The sequence below is a fragment of the Balaenoptera physalus genome (assembly GCF_965194825.1).
Source record: "Balaenoptera physalus genome assembly, chromosome: 1".
NCBI lineage: Eukaryota > Metazoa > Chordata > Mammalia > Artiodactyla > Balaenopteridae > Balaenoptera > Balaenoptera physalus.
The window spans coordinates 43,398,397-43,418,424 of NC_138882.1; the positions used below are offsets into that span (position 1 = coordinate 43,398,397).

The 20,028-nt window shown below is 45.8% G+C and overlaps 1 protein-coding gene across 2 annotated transcripts in view; it reads left to right on the forward strand.

Moving 5' to 3' along the window:
• The window catches only part of SMYD2 (SET and MYND domain containing 2), a 50,807-nt gene extending 31,634 nt beyond the window's left edge, over positions 1-19,173 (forward strand). Inside the window, exons 4-12 of one of the 2 annotated variants that reach the window (XM_082471886.1) lie at positions 1,302-1,362; positions 2,058-2,182; positions 7,236-7,303; positions 9,883-9,985; positions 12,264-12,374; positions 13,050-13,170; positions 14,091-14,265; positions 16,656-16,764; positions 18,739-19,173. In XM_082471886.1, coding sequence (XP_082328012.1) covers positions 1,302-1,362; positions 2,058-2,182; positions 7,236-7,303; positions 9,883-9,985; positions 12,264-12,374; positions 13,050-13,170; positions 14,091-14,265; positions 16,656-16,764; positions 18,739-18,819 — 954 coding nt within the window. In that variant the 3' untranslated portion in view covers positions 18,820-19,173. The remainder of the gene's footprint in view (positions 1-1,301; positions 1,363-2,057; positions 2,183-7,235; positions 7,304-9,882; positions 9,986-12,263; positions 12,375-13,049; positions 13,171-14,090; positions 14,266-16,655; positions 16,765-18,738) is intronic. The other variant, XM_082471887.1, reaches the window with a different exon arrangement.
• Positions 19,174-20,028: the final 855 nt, after the last annotated feature.

Here is a 20,028-nt window from a genome sequence, read left to right on the forward strand (position 1 = left end):
ACCGAAAAATCAGAATGCTTTTTTGCTGGAGGAGGTTAACTTTTGGGTCCTTACTAAGTGTCGTCTTTAAATGTATGCCAAGTACTTGGTCGGAAGGAAAGGGTAGGAGAAAATGGTGTGACTGGGTGAGGTGTCAGGGTAAGGAAGCCATCCGATTTGATCCGTAAGCATCTTGGGAGGATTGGGTGACCAGTCTGCTGGTTCCCCCCCAGCCCCACCTCCCGATGTTATTGAAAATGTGGTGTTTAAGAATTCAGAAGGAGCAGGTGCCCTTTCTGAATGAAAAGTTTTCCCAGGCAAAATGACTTACTAATCTTATAGAAATGGATCCTGTGAATGGGAAGATTTCGGCTCTAAAAAAGAACTATTGAAATGTTTTGGCACCAGGAGGGTAGTCTGAAAGCTGTGATGAGTTTATACCAGTTTCATTCAACTTTTATTATAATTACTACTATGAGTAATAGTCTGTTAAATGAAAAGTTACCTGGCCATCTTTTCATCCCTATAGGACTTGATGATTAAAAAACCAGACCATTTGTATTCTAGTCACTTGCAAAGGATTCGGGGAGACAGGCTACCCAACTACCAGGGGGAAGCGTAGCATGTTAACTAGGGAGGTGAGAGCGCCCGGCTGGACCACCTGTATACCCAAGTTGAATAGCCCGATTACAAAGACACGGCCTTGGGCCAGCTCTTGAGCTCTGCGTTTGAACTCTTGTCAACACCAAGTTTATTCATGTTCTCAAAGCCTGGCGGGTTTACTATTGTCAGCTCCTCTTGGGGTGTCTAGAACAAAGCTGGCAACACGTTTCAAGTGAATCTGGGCTCACGGATACAACCGAAAGTGTTCTTTTTAAAACATGGAATTTGAGATCATTTTAGCCTATGCTTAAAGAAAGTGTAAAATGGCTGGGGGGTTTGATTTTGTTCCTTTTTAGAAGGAGAAATAATAAATGGGATGGTTCATCTGTAGACTAGGTCCTTTTAAGTCAGGGACCTAAAAAGTTGTTTTCCAGCCACCGTTCTTTCCCATAACAAGCATTTTTGAGCCTACTGTGTGCATAGCATTATCAGGGTGTTAAGAACGTGGCAGATGCTTTTAAAAGCTTTTCAAAAGAGTCCTTTGGATTTGGATGTTAGGCAAACGCTCTCAGAGCCCAAATGGCAGACTCCTTGGCTAGCTCTCTTTACTTCATTCAGAACTATTGCCTTTTTCTTCATGTTGATGTACAAGTGAAAGCACTGTTTTTTGCACTAGGTGTTGAAATCTGTGTCTGTGTGATTTCTTCCCCAATTACTAGAAAATCCACCCAGAGAGAACACCTTCAGAGAAATTGTTAGCCGTGAAGGAGTTTGAATCACGTAAGTCTCCCTGTGACTGGCTGAGGAGTTGTCTTACCCACACATTATCTGTGAATTAGACAGGATTGAGGAAAGGAAGAGATAGCTGGATTCTTAGTGGTGGTGGGGATTTTACAATTACCAGTTTTTATTTTGACTTGTGTGCTGTTTTGAAAAATGAATATAACTTTTTTTTTCTGAGTTGCTAGGACTGCTAGGAAATAATTAAGGGGAAGTAGGAACTTACAGGATGAATTATTACATCCCACGCTATCTCCTGCTGGCTCTCCTGGCATGCTGAGTATTTTTTGGATCTTTGCTGAATTGCAGTCCCGTAAACAGCTGACGTCCTTACTGAAAGGCATTAAATCAGGGGCTGTCCACTTTCTCGATCATGACATAGACTCCAGGGCCAATCGGGGGGCCCTTGACTTGACCAAGCTAGTTATCAGTCATCGCCACTCATTCCTGACCTTGTTGCTAATGGTCGGTTGAAATTCCCTGTCCTGAGTGACTTCCAGATGTCAGAGGAAGAGAAGAAAGAAATGGCACGCTTTTCTTGCCCTAGGGTTTATCAATTAGACCAAATGAGGAGGAGGAGTATTTCCTGGGGGCTCCACGTATTTTTTTCTGCCGTTTCATGCCATTTACAGTACCAAAAGGATATAGCTAGAAATCCAGAGTTTTCTACCAGCTGAATAATGGTTTATCCACAGATCTGGATAAATTAGACAATGAGAAGAAGGATTTGATTCAGAGTGACATTGCTGCTCTCCATCACTTTTACTCCAAGCACCTTGAGTTCCCTGACAACCATAGCCTGGTAGTCCTCTTCGCACAGGTAAGAATGGGAGCATCAGGTGACACTTAGTCTAACTTTTCCCTGCCTGAGTCCCTCTCCCCAGCACGTGGTCGGTGAAGATGAACGAAAGTAGAATGATGGCATCTACTTGGCAACATGGTTCTTGACCTGTTGGGCCCTGTTTTGCATAACCTTGCTAGGTGACCTTGAGCAGATCAGGGTCCTGTCTGTGCTGGCCCTCACTGATGGTGGCACATAGGAAATTCGCCCTACCTCTGCCTCTTGCTGCAGGAAGGGTTTATGAAAACAGAGGAGTTGCCAGTGCCCCAGTACCATGGCATACTGGAAACTCTTTGGATAGAAAAGACCATTTGAGGTTCCTACATTAAATTTTACTCTTCTCTTAAACCTTCCCTTCTGACAGTAGTGGGCTGTTTTTGGTTGTTTGTTTTTGTTTTGTTTTGTTTTTTTACTCCTACCAACACTGTATTGATAAATAGAGGCAAACACAGACGGCCCCAGGAAGGATAGTCACCACGGAGAGGAGCCCAAGTGGGTCTACGTACAGGAAGTCTTTCCTGATGGCTGTGAAGAAATCCTATTTAGAGGAGCCTAGGTTTACCAAAATCAGATATGATAAAAAAAAAAATTAAAGAGGCTTCTAGACAAGAGCAACTTAAAGGCGCTAAGGAACTGGCAGCCAGCCATTTGGAAAGGCCGAGGCTCCGTTGGGCATGGCTAGGACATGAGAAGACAGTGCGGCCGGCACCCTTTGGCTGGACACAGTCTGGCTGCATCAGTCTTCCTGTTACCGTGAGGGTGGCTCCTCTGGCATGACTTGCCAGATCGGATTTCTCTCCCTAACGTACCCTTGCGTTTTCCCCTCCAAGCTGAACGTGTAGTTGAAGGTGACCTTCCCAGAAGGAGAGATGCTGGGATACTGCTCTGTGGGCACAAGTAGTTAACATTCCCCTGCCAGAGCCTTCAGTGCCTCGATGGATAAAAGAGCTTGGGTAGATACTTACACATTTTCATCTTAGAACAGAGTAAGCGTCGCCTATATACCCCTTGACCCACTAATTCCATTTTTAGGGATTTAGCCTAAGGAGGTATTCAGAGATTATGGACAGAAATTGACATGCAAATTGTTTATTGCGTGGTTCTTTTAAAACCAAAAATAAAAAAGAAAAGTAAAAAAAAGAGAAAAAGAAAAGGAAGTACATATTATAAATGGTCAGCAGTAGGAGTCTGGTAAATAAATTTTGGCTTAGCCTTACGATGGAAGGTTATGTAACCTTCATAAATTACATTTCAAAGAATATCTGAAGATGTGAAAAGCGTTGACGATATAACATTAAGTGTAAGAGCAGGGGAATGTGTAATATGAAAATTTACTTACGTAAAAAAAAAAGTTGAAATGGTAGTTCACTGTTGGTTATCTCCTGAGTTGTGGAAAATTTTTGCTTTTTTGTTGGACGATTTTTCTGGATTTTCTACAATGAGCATGGATAACTTAAGAAAATACTAAAAAGAAGAAAAGATGAAAAGCACCCATAGTTCTCCCACTTTAAAAATTGCACATATCAAGAAAGAAAGTGAGTCATCACCACTTCATTCACCTACTTCAGCCCCTCCGTGAGAAACACTGCGAACAGTTTGATGAGTTCCTTGATAGACTTTATGTTTATATGGATATATTTCTACTGTGTGACTGTCATAATCAGAAAAAAATGCTGTTCTCGGTAAAAGAAAAAATGGGTTCAAGTTATGAGTGTTAACAGACATAATGAAAAACCTTCCTGATTTCATTATATGATCCTGGGATTATTGCAGCATATTTCCCTAAGCATCCTAAGACAGTGGATTTGGGTGACAGTACAAAGTTGAGGAATTGACTTCTCTTCCATTTTTTAAAAAGCTAGATACATGACTTCTTTTCTGGATTAGATGAGGCATGGTTCTGTGAGAAAGCAAGAGAGATGAAATATATATAGGTACCTTTTCACTGCTAGCTGTGGAAAAAATAACTTTTTTCCAACACAGTAATGCATGCTGATGGGACTTCTTAATGTTGACATAGTAGATATGGGACCATAGTTACCAAAACTCAAGGCACTTGGTGTCACAAGCAGAAATATATTTGTGCTGAAAATGACTCAGAGTCCTTGAAATTTGGACTGACTCAGAAAATCCAGGAGATAGATACAGATATATATATATATATATACACACACGCACACACACACACATATATAACTATAGATAATTAATTCCTTGAAAGACTTTATACTTATCAAATCATAATACCCACTCTGAGATTGTGTGTGTACACATAGGTGCACATATACGCACACATACATATCTTTTTTCCATATATAAATTTGAAAAGGGACATTCAGTACCCTCAAAGACAACTCTAAAGCAAAACTGAAAAGTGCTGTTCCAGCCCCATGCCACCTTCTGGTCCTGCCTTTCAGCCCTCAGCTGCCTGTCTGCTATTCCAGCCTCTGAGCCCTTTCCTCTCTCTGGTTCGTGGGAGGGTGTTGTGGGTTAACTCGTGGCCCAGCAGCAGCTGGCCGCAGAAGGTGACTGCACTCCTTCGGCAGCACTGAGGTGCATTTTAATCACCGGGAACATATGCATGGTTGGGAAATGTATTTTTGGTGTGCAGCCTACATCTAGTCTAAATGCTGATTGTGAGAATAGCTTCAGTAAGGCACTTAGGCCTGATTTGACTTGGAAAAAAAGCACGATGGCCCATGCATCTCTCTTAACAGGCAAGTTCACTTTTCTTCCCTAGGGATATTTCAGAAGGGAGGGAAAGCTAGCAGGCAAATTGCTATGCAAGTTGGCTTAAACACCATTGCCACCCACCTCCAGGAAAGGAACAGTGATGACACTTTTGCTCACAGGAGCCGTTCTTTGCAATGAAGAAACACACTCTCTCCTCCACAGTGAGAGGAGGGCGGCAGAGGGAATAAAGCCGACCAGTGGTCGTGCAGCATTGAAGCCTGAAAGCATTTGGAGTCATAGACAGTCCAGCTGAGAACCTCGAAGAGGAAGAGATTACGAAGCAAAGGGGCAAGTCTCCTACCCCGACCCCCCAAAGCTAGTCAGGACCTGTCGGTTCCTAGATCAGTTGTAAAATTGCTAAATTCTCTCATTCGTTCTTCCACTTTGCAGACGTTTGTTGTCATCCTGTGGGTACCAGCCACTGCTGAGGCATGTTAGTATCCAATCTGAGACTGGGTATAGATCATTCAGTTCCTAGTATGGTGCAGGACGCATACTTCATGCTCCAGTAAATTTTGTTGAATAAATGAAGGTGCTGATTTCCTCTTAACATAATGTTTGTTGATGGTCACTGATTAATGATAGTTGGTTGATGTCCTGATGACAGAATAGGTTAGAGTACCTGAAGCTGGCACAAAAAATAGTATGCTAAGTCTTCTACATAAAAATACCCAACACCTCAGGATTTCAAAAACTGTATATTGTTCTACTAACCTACAGTCGTCTCTTTTTATGTTGAAAATTGTAAATACTGATGGTAAATGTGTTGAATTGTAAAAACTGCAAGTCAAACCCATCATAGCCTTTACTTCTCTAGGTACCAAGATTTCCAAGCCTTTGACACTGGCCCTTCAATTTTAAGTAAAATTGCAACATTAAGAATCAGAGATCAGAACAATTTTAAAAGAAGCATGGTACAGTGAAAAGAAATACTTGTGTTTATGACGGCTTTGCTATCAGAATGTCTAGTTTGAATTTTGACTCCTGTTCTGCCACTTGCTACTTATATGGCCTTGCACAAGTCACTTAATCATTGACTTCCCTGAACCTCAGTTTCCCCATCTGTAAAATGGGTTATGCCAGAGTAGTATTATGGATTTATGAGAGGGTGAATATGCAGCACCCAGCCCAGATGCCTAGCCCAGAGTAAGTGCTCGGTGGGTGCTAGTTTTAAAAAGCCCATCCTTTGGCCTGAAATGCGCCAATGTGGTGTGTCTGGTAGGAAGGAGCCTGACTGCAGCTCACGGGGTGAAATCATTCAGCATGCGGGCTTCACAGACAACCTCATAGCAGTGGGGGAGAGCAGGGCTCTCAGCCTTTGCCACTGGCTTTGGGTGAGTCACTGCCCCTCTCTGACCTTATTTTCGTCATCTGAAAAGTAAAGCGACCGAGTCCCCTTCCAGCTGTGACGTTTTAGATCCAAATGAAAAACACCCACCGAATTAACTGTCTCCCGGGAGCCTGGGTGTTCCTAGAGAGCACAGATTTTGGCCCGTTCTTCCTTCTCTGCACAGTGCCCAACATATAAGGGTTCCTCGGTGGATGTTTGTGGAAAGAGTGAGTTTATGAAACAGCCTGAAATTGGGGAAGTATAGTCCTTATTTTCAGCCTATGAGCTCTAAATTAGACTTCCAGGATGTTGAGAGCTGCCCTTGGTGATTTTCAATGTAATATTTCTTTTCAAAGATGAACAAGTGGCCAGTGGTTGATGTGGCTGAGGCATGAAGGAACATTCTCAGTCCCAAGTAGCTTCAGGGCCTTGGTCCCCCTGCCTCTCAAGGGGATGGACGGCAGTTGGATTAGCTATGTAAAGGCTTCATATTTGCCGCCTCACCTTATGAGCTAGGTACCAGGTTAAGTGACTCCTTTTTTTAATGGAGGAAAACCGAGGGCAGAGGGACACGGTGATGGGCTTAAGATCCCACACCAGGTCTGTGGCGTAATTAGGATTAGAGTGCAGATGTCCTGACTCCCGTGCAGATCTGCAGACTTCAATCCTTGGAGCCTCAGTGGTTTGTTGTGCTCTTGGGCTACCATGGGCAGGTGGGCAGGTGGGCTAGATTAAGGGTGCTTCAGCCCTGACAGTTCTGCTTATATTTGTTTACACATGAGACTGATCTGTAAGCTGTGTTTGAACATAAGATACCTTGGCCAGAAGAAAGGTTTTCAAATCACTAAACCAAGCATCTTCCTAGTTAATTTGTTAAAGGTCAAAATTAAAGAAATGATTTCTATCCAGAGAGAAGCTTTAGCTCATTTTTTTTTTTTCTTTCTCTCTCCCCCTCCTTTCTCACTGCAGGTTAACTGTAATGGCTTCACAATTGAAGATGAAGAACTTTCTCATCTGGGATCAGCAATATTTCCTGAGTAGGCTGAGTGTGACTTCGTTTCTTTTCTTTTTACTTATTTATCACTAATTTGAATTTTTTTTTGATTTTTAAATAACCTCCCTAACTGCATGTGGCAGACATGAAACTCCAAGTGAATTAAGTCCCCTTTTTAATTATGCCAGATCTCAAAATATTTCCCCTGCATTTAAGGATCTGAAGGTAGTAGTTAAGACAACAGTTGCTTGTTAAGTCCTGCTAGGTAGAGAGTTGTTATTAAAGAATATTTTAGAGTGTGCATAGAAGGAACAGCCCAGGCCCTGCTGAGAAATTTGCTTTTTGCATGTCTGTGGTTCTGGGAATCTTTGGGTTTCTTCCACTCAAAGGAAAACATTAATTGCCAAGAATTGGCTGTAGACTTATGTAGAGACTATGTAAGCTTCTTGCCCATCTGTCCTTTTTGAAAAATACCAGTATAGAAACAGCACATTTTGGAGGGAGAATATGCTAAAGTAGTGAACTAGGGAAAAATTTCAAAGAACTATAGGATTTTTCTTTATGTTAGGAATACTCAAGAAATTCAAGAAAGGCCAGCCAGTTGAGCAACGGAGATCATTATAGCTGTGATTGTCATGGACTGCCAAGCATGGCTTTGCCGTTATCTATTTGATGGACAGGATAGTCTCCAAATGCGTCAGTCCCCTGACATCAAGCCCTGGCTTCACAGATGGAGCAAAGGAGCCCTTCCTGCATCCCCTGTCTTGAGTTCCTCCACATTGTAGATTAGTTTCATCTAAAGGGATGTTGCTTAATATAAACTACAGGAGCCTGTGCCTCTAGGTTGAAGCGATCGCAGGAAACCCTTAACACCCACGCTTTGGCCGTGGATGGCACGTGAGCCCTGTCTGTTGCTGCCCAGCTCTGTGCATCGTACGGGTCTGAAAGAGAAGAATCTGTTCAGGTCCATGTCCCCTGATCAGCTGTCACAGGCTTTCTTGAACCAGAGAAACAAAATGTTTATTCCCATAGTAGTATTACTGTTTCTGTGGCCAAAATGGTGTCATCCGCAGTTTGAATTCTGATGGTGAGGAAAGAAGTGGTTTGGGGATAGGTTCTTTGGGACCTTTGCCCTTGGGAAAAGGAATGAGAAAAAGAGAAAGGTGATTAGACCCTCTTTAGAAGGCTCATCTTGACATCTTCAGCCCTGAAATGAGCTCTGGAATGTCTGCCCTTGGTACGTGAAAGGTCGAAAGCAAGGCTAAGAGTGGTGGTGCTTGAGGTTTCACCCTGTCCAGCAGTTGCCGAGAGAACGGCGGTACCAAGAGCGTGAGTTGTGATAGATGTCCTGCCTTCGGGCAGCTCCCCTGCCTTCATGAGAAAGATCGCCAGGAGTCTGTCTTGAAATGAGTTACTTAATACTTCTGCAAAATAGTTCTAGAAACCTGCTCTTCCACTAAGAACAACCTCTGGTGCCTTTCTTTATCAGATTTCCTAGGGCCTGATTCCCTGTGCATGACTTGCCGGGAAGCAGGGTGGAGGTGACCCTCCCCACGGACAAGACAGAGAAGCCGCCGCATGGCCCTGCCCGTGGCAGCAACCCCCTTCACCCAGACCTCTAGCAGCCGCTCCCCTGGTACACGACAATCTGGGGGCAGCTCCTCTGCATCAGGCTCTCCAACCCCCTTGCTTTTTTGTGATCGTGGAGCAAACAGGAGAAGGGGTTTTGGTCATTGAGGGTCAGGCAAGTCACACCGGCCACCAGAGCCATGATGCACAGGGATGTGAGTGCCCATCTGAGCCCCAGTTTGGATCCAGGCAGTTTTAATTGGAGGGAAAAAAATCCCTTTGGCAGAAATCATATCAGCATTGTGATTTCCAAGGCAGCATTTTCAGAGATCAAGCACTTTTCCCCTGTAGTTTAGAAATTTCTGTTCTCAGAACTTTGACCTTGATATAATCAGAAAGCTCAAAGCCCTCGCATAGGCGACTCTCTCTGTCCTCGCCGTCCCTGTAAAGCAGACCGCAAGCAGCAGGAGCAGCAATGTCCCAATTTTCCAGATGAGGAAATTGAGGTGCAGAGACTCAGACGGGCTCCTCCAGGTCTCTCAGGGGATCACACACCCTCACTCAGGAAGCCGGCATCTCCCGCGGTGGCGATTTCTCAGCATCTGAAGACGGCATGTTAGAAATCATCACTCTGATATAAAAAGCTGCCTGGCAGTGACAGCCCATTTGCCTTGTACGGTGTCCAGTGGAGAGGCAGTTCACTGTAGGTGTTGAGTTTTGAGTCCTGCATCTAACAGGAAGGAATTTGTTGTTGTTGCTGTTTTTATCGTTGTGTGGGGGGTATTTTTTGTTTTGTTTTTGGCTTAGATATCACCGTTTTGGATTGCAGATTTCACTTTTCAGTACTGTTCAAATTTAAGATGTTAGATATTGTCATAATTGCATGCACAACAACCTCTTAGACTCTGATGGCCACCTGTTAGATTTTTTTTTTTTTTTTTTAATGTCCTACAAAGATCCAGTTTCTGTAACTTAGCAAGTAAGTGGCCAAGGAGTTACCTAACAGTCCGCCTGCCTTCCTGAGAACATTGGGTTTTCTCTTCTGATTGACAGTGTTGCACTGATGAATCATAGTTGTTGCCCCAATGTCATTGTGACCTACAAGGGGACCCTGGCAGAAGTCAGAGCTGTACAGGAAATCCACCCAGGAGAGGAGGTGAGTGCATGGCCGAGGGCAGCCGTGGTGGTGGGTACCATCCTCAGTCCCTCCAGGGTTCAGGATCAGACCTGTGGCATGATCCAAACTTTCGGCTTCCATTTGGCGCTCGCCATGCCCATCTGTGGCCAAGAAAAAGAAACCAGGGATGAATAAATTCGAGTAAGTTTGCTCACAAAGATTTATAGAAAAATGAGACTGCCAAAATGACCAAAATGCCATCTTAGAGTCTGTGTATTCCCATTTCCAAATAATTGGGTTTGAGTTTGTTTCTGATTCATGAATTTTGGCCTGTTCCCCCCCTGGCCCGCAAAGAGAAAAGCAACCCAGCAGTAGCTAACGAGTTACAACTCCAAGTGACATCAACGGTTCACGTCGTATCAGTTCCACATCTGAACTTGGGAGGGTTCACTTTCTAGGAATGGAATGCTGATGGCCAGGTGTACACACTGATGGGACAGAGAGGCAGTCTGTGGCCAAGGGCCACCATTAGCTTCCCTCCCTAACTTAGGGATATGGAGCGAATCTGGTCAGCGATTCCCTTCTCCTTTCCTGTGCTGTGGGTCCATGACTACCATGTCAGGTGCCTTGAGAACTCTGGCCAGGCCTTGCCAGATGTATGCTATACTTTCTTAAAGTAAATCCTAATATCCCTAGCAAGACACATGAATTTTTAGGGAATGTAATCACCCACTTTAGGTACATTTCAGTTTAAATAATCTCTAATGCTATTTTTTAAGTTGCATGTCTGGATATTTAGAATTGTTTAAATATCATGATTAGTGTGTGAAATGATATGGGCCTCGGTTTCTCGGGACGTTATTAACTAATCCACAGCTAAACTGAGAGCCCCACGCCCCAGGTACAGATCAGACTTTCCACCCTTTGTGGAATTCTTCCTGAGGAAGGCATCTTGTTTTGAGTCAGGGTATCTTGGTTTCCGAATGTCTTGTGGAGGCTGCCCAGTGCCTCTTTTGTTAAAACAGCCGATTGCAGTCAGTAGGAACCTAAGTCACCAGGACCCATGCTTGGGGCTGCCTGGAGCAGTTTGTCACCTGGACTGGCTGTGTCTGGGCCACGAGCGGCCTTTGTCGCCATCTTCTGGGCCCTTCTGTCTGTTGCACCATGTGCCCATCAGTCATTTCAAAGAGATGAGGCAGGCTCTGGCCACTGGGGCAGGGCAAGGCTTGCTCCTGTTGTTTTGCCCTCCTGCTGTCACAAATCAGAAATGCAATCTCCTCCTTTTGGGCAAGTCACTGTTTTGGGGGTTACCTGCCCTACAAAGGGGAAAAAGCCACTCCCTGGGGTGTCAGATGAGCCACAGGGTTTCTGTTACTGCCTGTTGCACTGAGGAGAGCTCAGGGCACCTGCAAGCACCTAGCCTGTGTGGGTCCCCCACCCTCGCCTGCCTGCCAGCGCCCGAGGTTACTGGCACAGTGACGGCTTTGGGACATCCATCTGTTCAGTCAGACGTTTGCCTGATGGTGTGGGATGAGCAGCGAGTGCCATCCCAGTGAGTAGATAATGGACAGTTAAATGCCGGCCTCCTCCATATGCTCCAAGTCTCAGTTATAGAGCCCGTTAGAAAAAAGCAAGGACGGGAGAACTTGATGAGCCCAAAGGTATGACTCTTCCAAGTACTCTGGCCCGGCTGGGTAAGGCAGCAGCTTGCTGGTGGCCCAGGAGCTGCATCCTCCCTGTGCTGGCCTGTCCCGGCCTGCTGAGCCGAGCTTCCTGCTCCATTGCCGGCTGATGGCAGGGTAAAGGGAAACATGCCGTGTGTGTGTTCATGTTCCCCCTGCACCCACCCAGCAGTGCATCTAGGCTGTCCCAGGTTGTGAGATCAAAGAGGCTAAACAAAGACCAGGAAGAGATAGTGCAGGGCCAATCCCAAGGATGAGTAAGCTCTTTGCCCATCATGGCCTTTGCTTCTATGCACAAGACAAGGGCATCTACTGCTGGGCCAGAGTCACAGCTTGCTCTCTGGGGAGGAAGGAAGCAGGATGCTTTCAACCTTCCAAATTACCGTTTTAGGGATTCCTTGATTGTGTAGGAGATGGGTAGAGAAGCCCTTTCTCTCCACCACAAGGAGGTGAACAACACAAGCGGACGCTCAGTTTAAGGAATTTGGTGTGTTAAGGTAAAGACTGTATCCTGAGCTCTGGCCCTCCTGTCCGCCTGCACGGTCACCATCAGGAATGTTTGCAGAGCGACAGGCAGGATAAGGCGTGAGTTGGCCTGTAGCAATCTGCAGCATCAACTTTTTGGACCCCCTTAGGTTTTTACCAGCTACATTGACCTCCTGTACCCGACAGAAGACAGGAATGACCGGTTAAGAGATTCTTATTTCTTCACCTGTGAGTGCCAGGAGTGCACCACCAAAGACAAGGTAAACTCCCCAACCCAGCACAAGTGCCGACTGTGCTCTCTCTCTCAGGGCCTCCGTGCCAAGCGAGCGCCCCTGTCTGACTTGGGGCGTCTCCTCCTGTCGTATTTTTGAGGCTTTAAACCCGCCTTACTAGCATAGCCCCAGGGGAATCCAGTTAGACCAGATCTTTGTTCAAACCTGATTCTCGCAGCTGATTAAAACATTTCCATCACATTGTTCAAGTAAGAGAAGGATTTGCCAAATTGCTATGTCTTGAAAAGAAATGGCTGCTCAAAAGAGAGGGAAGGGAAAAAGCACATGAGAAACATGTTCAAGCTTTCCCACCTATTCACCAGAATCTGAAGAATTTTCTCTGGCACTGTGCAAATTATTTTGTCAGTGCCACCCCTCCTTATTCTATTCTCTTGATTTCACAGATGTCTGAACACACATATCTGCCCCCAGCAAACATATTCTCGGTGTCTTGCCTGGATAAGGAGGGTCTAGAAAATTAATTTTTTTGTAAAAAAGTAATGAGTATTGAACTTCTCTTAGATCCCCTGCCTGATTCCCTTTCATTCTTTTGTAACTTTAGAATGGGTAAGCCTCTACCTCTGCATGGGAAAACATGCTATTTGAGAGGTCTCCCCATCAGTATGGTTTCCATGGGAAGTAACCTGTGGGCATTTCCCTCAGGATAAGGCCAAGGTGGAAATCCGGAAGCTCAGTGACCCCCCAAAGGCAGAAGCCATCCGTGACATGGTCAGATACGCACGCAATGTCATTGAGGAGTTCCGGCGGGCCAAGCACTACAAATATATCCTTTACAACCATCCCTCCCTTACAGGGGGTGTTGGGGAGTTGGGCACGGGGAACAGGAGAAGAACGGGTTTCAGATTCTGAATATTGGAGGAAGGATGTGTCCTGGTAAATGTTTAAAGACTTACTCGCCATCCATCACTTGGAGTCAACTACATCAGCATTTCATGATGTTGACCTTATCCATTTCTCCTCGTTTGACTAGTTTGCTCAGGAGCGCATCCTTGTGGAAGACTTTTATTGTCTAAAACTGCAGAACAGTTCCTTGAAGACCCTCACTGACTGGGTATCTTCCTTTGGGCAAGGCACCTCACCAAGGGCTTTGCTGTGTAACAGATGGAAACAGGCTCATAGATAGCAAGTAACTTGCCCAAGGGACACCGTTCACCAGGGCAGAGCCAGGTTTTGCCCCAGGTCTGCTAGCACAATCGCTACGGTATAGCATTTTCTTGGGTGTTGAAAAGGCATTAGATTCGTACTGAAGAAAAGAAGAAAACCAGTGACAGGAAATGGGAGAAAGGCACTTTTTTTTCTGAGTGTAAAAAAGAACGTTCCCATGGTGGGGACTTTTTCCTTAAGAACTTTAGCAAAAGTTCTCAGCTTGGGTGAGGATTTAAATTTAACTAGAAAATTGAAAATTTTTGATTCTAATCAACATTGTTTACAGCTGAAAGGAGGCTCTGTTCCCTGTGGCTAAACTTCTTTGTGTTTAACAGCTGAGGTCTCCAGTTTTTCCTAGTCTTTTTCCTCCAGAAAAATATGACTCCTTTCACCTTTGCCCGGCTTTCTGTAATTTACTTTTTCGGAGGGTGAAGGTAGGGGTGGAGTGAACAAAATAGTTTAACTCCTTGCCCCTGGGGCCTTGGGAAGCCTCCTGGCTGATCTGCCAGGCCTGTCCTTTCCTTGACTCCAGAGCACCCCCTAGTGAGCTGCTGGAGATCTGCGAGCTCAGCCAGGAGAAGATGAGCTGCGTGTTTGAGGACAGTAACGTGTACATGCTGCACATGATGTACCAGGCCATGGGCGTCTGCTTGTACATGCAGGACTGGGAGGGAGCCCTGCGGTACGGACGGAAAATCATCCAGCCCTACAGGTGATCGCAGTGGCTCTTCCCATCATCTTAGCACAGAATGGAAGTGGGTGATTCAGAATGGTCCCTTGGCTGTTCCGTCTTGACGCTGTCATGTTGGAGCATGCCAGGAGCAGCTTTCTCTCCTCCGTACACATCTGGAGGTGCAGGCGCAGGGTGCTTCCACTGGGCCCGGCCTGTGCCCTCCACCACCCAGAAGAGGCACCCGGGGAGGCAGGTTGAGGTGCCGCAGGGGTTGCTGGGGCAGGATCCCTCCCAGGACCCGTCCAGGGTGCTCCGTCCACAGTAGTTAATTCAGACCAGTATTAAAAAGCCACCGGTTTGGGGCTTCCCTGGTGGCGCAGTGGTTGAGAATCTGCCTGCCAATGCAGGGGACACGGGTTCGAGCCCTGGTCTGGGAAGATCCCCCATGCCGCGGAGCAACTGGGCCCGTGAGCCACAATTACTGAGCCTGCGCGTCTGGAGCCTGTGCCCCGCAACAAGAGAGGCCGCGATAACGAGAGGCCCACGCACCGCGTTGAAGAGTGGCCCCCACTTGCCGCAGCTAGAGAAGGCCCTCGCACAGAAACGAAGACCCAACACAGCCATAGATAGATAAATAAATAAATAAATAAACCCAAAAAAAAGGTTAAAAAAAAAAAAAAAAAAGAAAAGGAAACAAACAAACAAAAAAAAAAGCCACCGGTTTGTTTCGTTTCCCTCCCATGCCTTGCAAGTTAAATGGCACTTAGTAATCCATTAGTGGTGGTCTCAGAAACCCTGCTTTTCTGTCCCCTTCTTTTGCTTTTTTCAGGGTGCAGCATCAGTTTTGCAAATGGGGAAACTCTGGGACCGGTGTGTTGTCTGTGGTTATTTAATATCCTCCCCTAGATTTGAATAAAATAAGTGGGATTTTAACTCGTAGTAATAATGAATGTTAACCGTGGGGAAGTTCCCATGTCGAGAGGGTTAGTAAACCTTAAAGTGGGTGACAGAAGGAGGCTCTGAGTAGCCACTTCAGGGCCTGGCTGGCCTAGATCAGATCACTGGGGCGTCTGTTAAACACATTGACATTATGCATTTACAGGGTCCTCTCCAGGACCAAGTGGATCAGAATCTCTGGGTATTGGACTTGAAATCTCTGTGTTCCAGAAGCACCCTGAGGGCTTTTGAGAAGCCCTCAGTACTTCTTCAAGTTCTAAGATTGGGGACTGTAAAGTTTACGTCCAGTCTGAATTTCCACTGCCCAGTCGGCCCTCCACTTACCGCACAGTGCCCTGATTAGCCAGCAGGGGGAGCCCATGGGGGAAGCCAGCTCCTAAAATCTGCTCCTGGAAACAGAATTTGACACTTTAGGGATAATCTCAAAGCCTATCCTTCTTCCTGAGGCGGGTGAGGAAGTCCTCTGGGCCATGTACACTTCCCTCTGTAGATCGGGCCATGTACACTTCCCTCTGTAGATCTGTAGGGAGAGAGACAGAGAATGAGAGTGAATGTTGGCCTTGTGGTTGCCCTCCCAGCAGGGCTTGCTGTGCTGGACCCTCTGTTAGCTTAGGGAGCTCTTCCGGGGGGCCCAGCCCTGGCCTTCTCTTGGTTGCTGGCTCTAGGGATCCCTCTGGGCAGCGAGCTGCCCGCTGCCTAGGAATACAGCTAGAATGTGTCTGTTTTGGATGGACTTTGAGGATAGAGCAGGTAGAACAGATCAGCCTGTAAATAAACACCTCGAACACACACACGTGTGTGTACACACACACACACGCACACACACCAGCTGCCTCCTGGTCTCTGTTCCTAGGGAGATGGCTCCTTCCTAGGCAGGCCCCATCAGTCAGCCTTCAGTTAAAACCAGAGAGAACACCTGCTGTCTACAAAGCCTTCTCCTGGGCAATAGAGAAGGAATATCTAGAAGAAGTAGGAGGTGTGTACCTGACTTCAGAGAGCTTATAATTTTGCCAAACCAACTGATATCATAGAGTGTGACAGAAAGCCAAGGTCTTGAGACATTGGTATGTTTGTATCTCTAAGTATACTATCTTTTTAATATGAGGGGCTAGGCCTGTTGTCCTCATAAAAAGGGGATTTTCCCAATGCCCTGCAATGCGTGCACCTAAAAGACAAAAATCTGGGGCTGGGACCGAATGCTGTGTTTATACATGTTTCTCCATAGGATCTCCCCTGTAGTTTTTATGTGGTTTTTCAGAAACACACGAACTGCATAAAATGAAGTGCATCCACAATGGGTAGACAGGGTTGAACCATCCATGCCCTCCACCCAGCACCTGCCGGGGTCTGGAGGAGCCTGCCTGCTGTGGAGAGTGTGGCCGTCAACTGGGCGACCACAGCTCACTGCACCCGGCCTGTGGGCTCCCGGCAGCCGTTGACAAGGTGGCCTGTTGTCTCTTCTCTTCTTCCAGTAAGCACTATCCTCTGTACTCCCTCAACGTGGCCTCCATGTGGCTGAAGCTGGGAAGATTGTACATGGGCCTGGAAAACAAACCTGCTGGGGAGAGAGCTCTGAAGAAGGTATGTGTGTGATGGGAGGTTAGGACGCCCAGTGCCTGACGGACTCCTCACACTTCCCTTCCTGCAGGACTCGGGTGACTGACGGGGTCGTAGAGAAAGACTAGCCCTTGGCCGCCCTCCGGCCATAGGAGTGGGAGGGGGTGGATTCGGCAGGGGGCAGGGTGGTAAGTAACTGAGCCTTTGGCAAGTTTGCATCCTGACCCTTCTGTTGGGAAAGGGGTGTCCACATTGTGGTTACAGGTTCACGGCTGTGGGGAAAGGGGTACTGCCCTTTGTCCCCTGGGAAGCCATGGAAGTGCTATAAGTATGTGATCATGATACGAGGCTGGCATTATTAAAATGTCTTTTCTGGTCCACTATTACCGATAAAAAGAAAGAAAAAATTAAAAAGAGGCCATGGATAGGTCAGGAGACCGTAGTGAGGGAATTCTCCAAATTTCTGCCCTTTAGGATTTACAGATTCGTGATGCCTGATTGTGGTGAAATCAAGGCAGTTGGGTCTGGAGAGGCCCTCAGCCTGAGGATTATCCATTTGCAGTTTCTAAAATAGGCTTAATAATCATTGTCAGCGTTCATTGAGTATGGTTATGTGCCAGGACCTGCCAGTGGGCCAGGGGCCAGGCCCTGCCACTCACAGAAGCACAGCCACTATGCCAAGTATTGGTTCTCATTGCTGTTTATATAGGAATCAACAGTTGATAAAATACAATCTTTGGGACAATTATTATTTATGTAGAAGACAAAAGTTGTTAAAATATAACCTTTGGGACAGTCTGTTTACACCTGTTAAGAGAATCTTTGTGAAAGTTGGGGCCGTGGACTAGGCCTGGATGCCTAATTCTCCAGATTCCCCAAATCTTCCCAATACAGTATACAGAAAGATGGAGTAAGGTCCGACATCCCAAATGGAAGGGCCAGGGCTGAGCCAGCCTAGAAGTGGGAGTTAAGAATAAAATTTTCTGTTTTTAAACTGTGGAATTTGTCTTCTAAGATGACATTTATTGCCTTGGTGAGGTTGGAAAAAAATTAACCAGTTAGGTCTCAACGGTAGAGTGCTGTTAAGTAACTAATTGCTGATCACTGAAGGATAGAGTAGATCTGAGGAAGGAACACGAGTCCTGACGTGAATGCAGAGGGCAAGGAGAGACATTTAAACCAGGAGATTCCTGAAGGCTTGCACTCCTGTTGGTTTGAGATCTAGGAATAGAATGGTAGAATAGAAGGGAAGGCCCGTCAGAGTCACAGGCCATCAAAAATTCCCTGTTTGGGGGACGTGGGAATAATTTAAGTTTTTCGATCTGTGAAGAATACAGTTGAATACAAAAGAGCAAAATAAATTATTATGGAATACATTAGATATGTAATTCCTATATGCCAGGCACTATTCTAAACACTTTATGTGTATCAACAACTCTGAGAGGTATGTATTATTCCTATTTTACAGATGAGGAAAGTGAGGCACAGAGTAGTTAAGTAAATTGCCCAAGGTCACACAGCTAGAAAGTAATGGAGCCACTGGAAACTCTTGCACTTAAAGAAACCTTATTAAATATGTGCTCCCTGGATTCCTCACATGAAACTTGTGCCTATTTTTAAGATTTTAAAGAATATGTATAAAGATGTAAGCATGCACTTTTTGAAAGGGAAGAACAGTTTAGTCATGTCTTACACATTAGTAATATGAACTAAAATCAAAAAGGTTTGTCCCTAAATCAATTTCTCTATCATTTCTTCAGCTACTGAAGAATGTTTTCCTCAGCAGTCGAGACTGGGTGACTAGTTGGATGTGAGAGAATCTTGTCCTTTTTTCTTTTTTTAAAAAAAAGCCAGACTCTGGAGGCTAACACAGGCTCTGAAAGCCAGTTTGCATCCTATGCCTTCAAGCAGAGAGGTCCAGCCTGAATTAAAGTTAACCCCGGGGGAGGGGCAAGGGGACTGGCTTCAGGCTCTCAACCCCTGTTCTCTCTCTCCTAGGCCATTGCCATCATGGAAGTAGCTCATGGCAAAGACCACCCATACATTTCTGAGATCAAACAGGAAATTGAAAGCCACTGAAACTACGCTGACACTTTAGTTTTTACTTAAATCCAAGTGCAGAAACCTTCGAGGATTTGACTGTTTCAAATCATACACGTCATGCCAGCATCTCTGTAAACTCATCGGAATGAAAACACGACTTGCACTTAACCTTACAAATGGCTTACTTGGATGTTGGTCTTAATCTTTAACCTTAACATCAAATTAATTTTTGAATGCTTTTTTCCCCTAAAAGATAACGGCATGGTTTCATATATTATAATATACTTTGGACAGATTGCATTTAAAAATGCAGTTATTTTTCCCTTCGTGCCTACTGTAATGTTCTAAACATACATGAATTATGAAAGAGAATTAAAAAAGGTAATAGTATATGAAGTTTGTGTTTTCCTCTGTCGGTCATGGGGGGGGGATGTCGAAGTGGTGATGGAGCCGGGTCTTGGCACGGATGTTGCACCTGTTCTGCATCAGGCAGGGAGCCCCGGCACGCCCACCCCCAGGAGTGGGCTCTGCGGCCTCCTTAGCCTGCAGCTGCTTTCCCTGTACAGTGCCCGTGGAGGACAGCAAGACCCAGGACTGAGAAGGTGCAAGAGGGAAGAAAGGTATCAGTAGCTGGGAGCAGTTGAGTGATATGGGCGCCCCTCCCTGGCAGGAGAATGCATCAGTTTCAGTTTTTCTGTCCAGTGTCTGGTATCCCTTCAGTGCATAATGATTCTGTGCAGTACTCTCCTTGTTTGGAAATACTCCGGGGTAAGCCTGAGCAGGAAAAACATTTTTTCCTTACCGACTCCATGTTGTTCAGCAAACGCTGATCTCTCCCTGCACGGCAGGGAATCCAGCTTCGCCACAGCCTGGACCACAGCAGCCTGCGAATTTCTCAGCAGCTGCTTCAGAGAGGGGCACAGCCCTGAGCACCACGGCGCAGGGATGTTTCTTGGATGAAGTTTCTTCTGATCCAAAGAGAGGAACCTCCCCATTAGGTAATAATTAAAGCCTGATGGAGTTTACACTCAGCTTTCTTTCAGATTCATGATCTGCAAACAGCTTGGAAGCAGCTGTGAATCTGGTCTGTTACCCTTCCTTCCTCATCTACAGACACCCACACACATCTCTCACTCGCAGTTAACTGCACACGGCGGATTCAGCAGGTAGAATGCCTTCTCTTGTTCAGTGAAGTGTGTTAAGATGTTTACTGAACACCTACTATATGCAAAACATGCTCCAAGT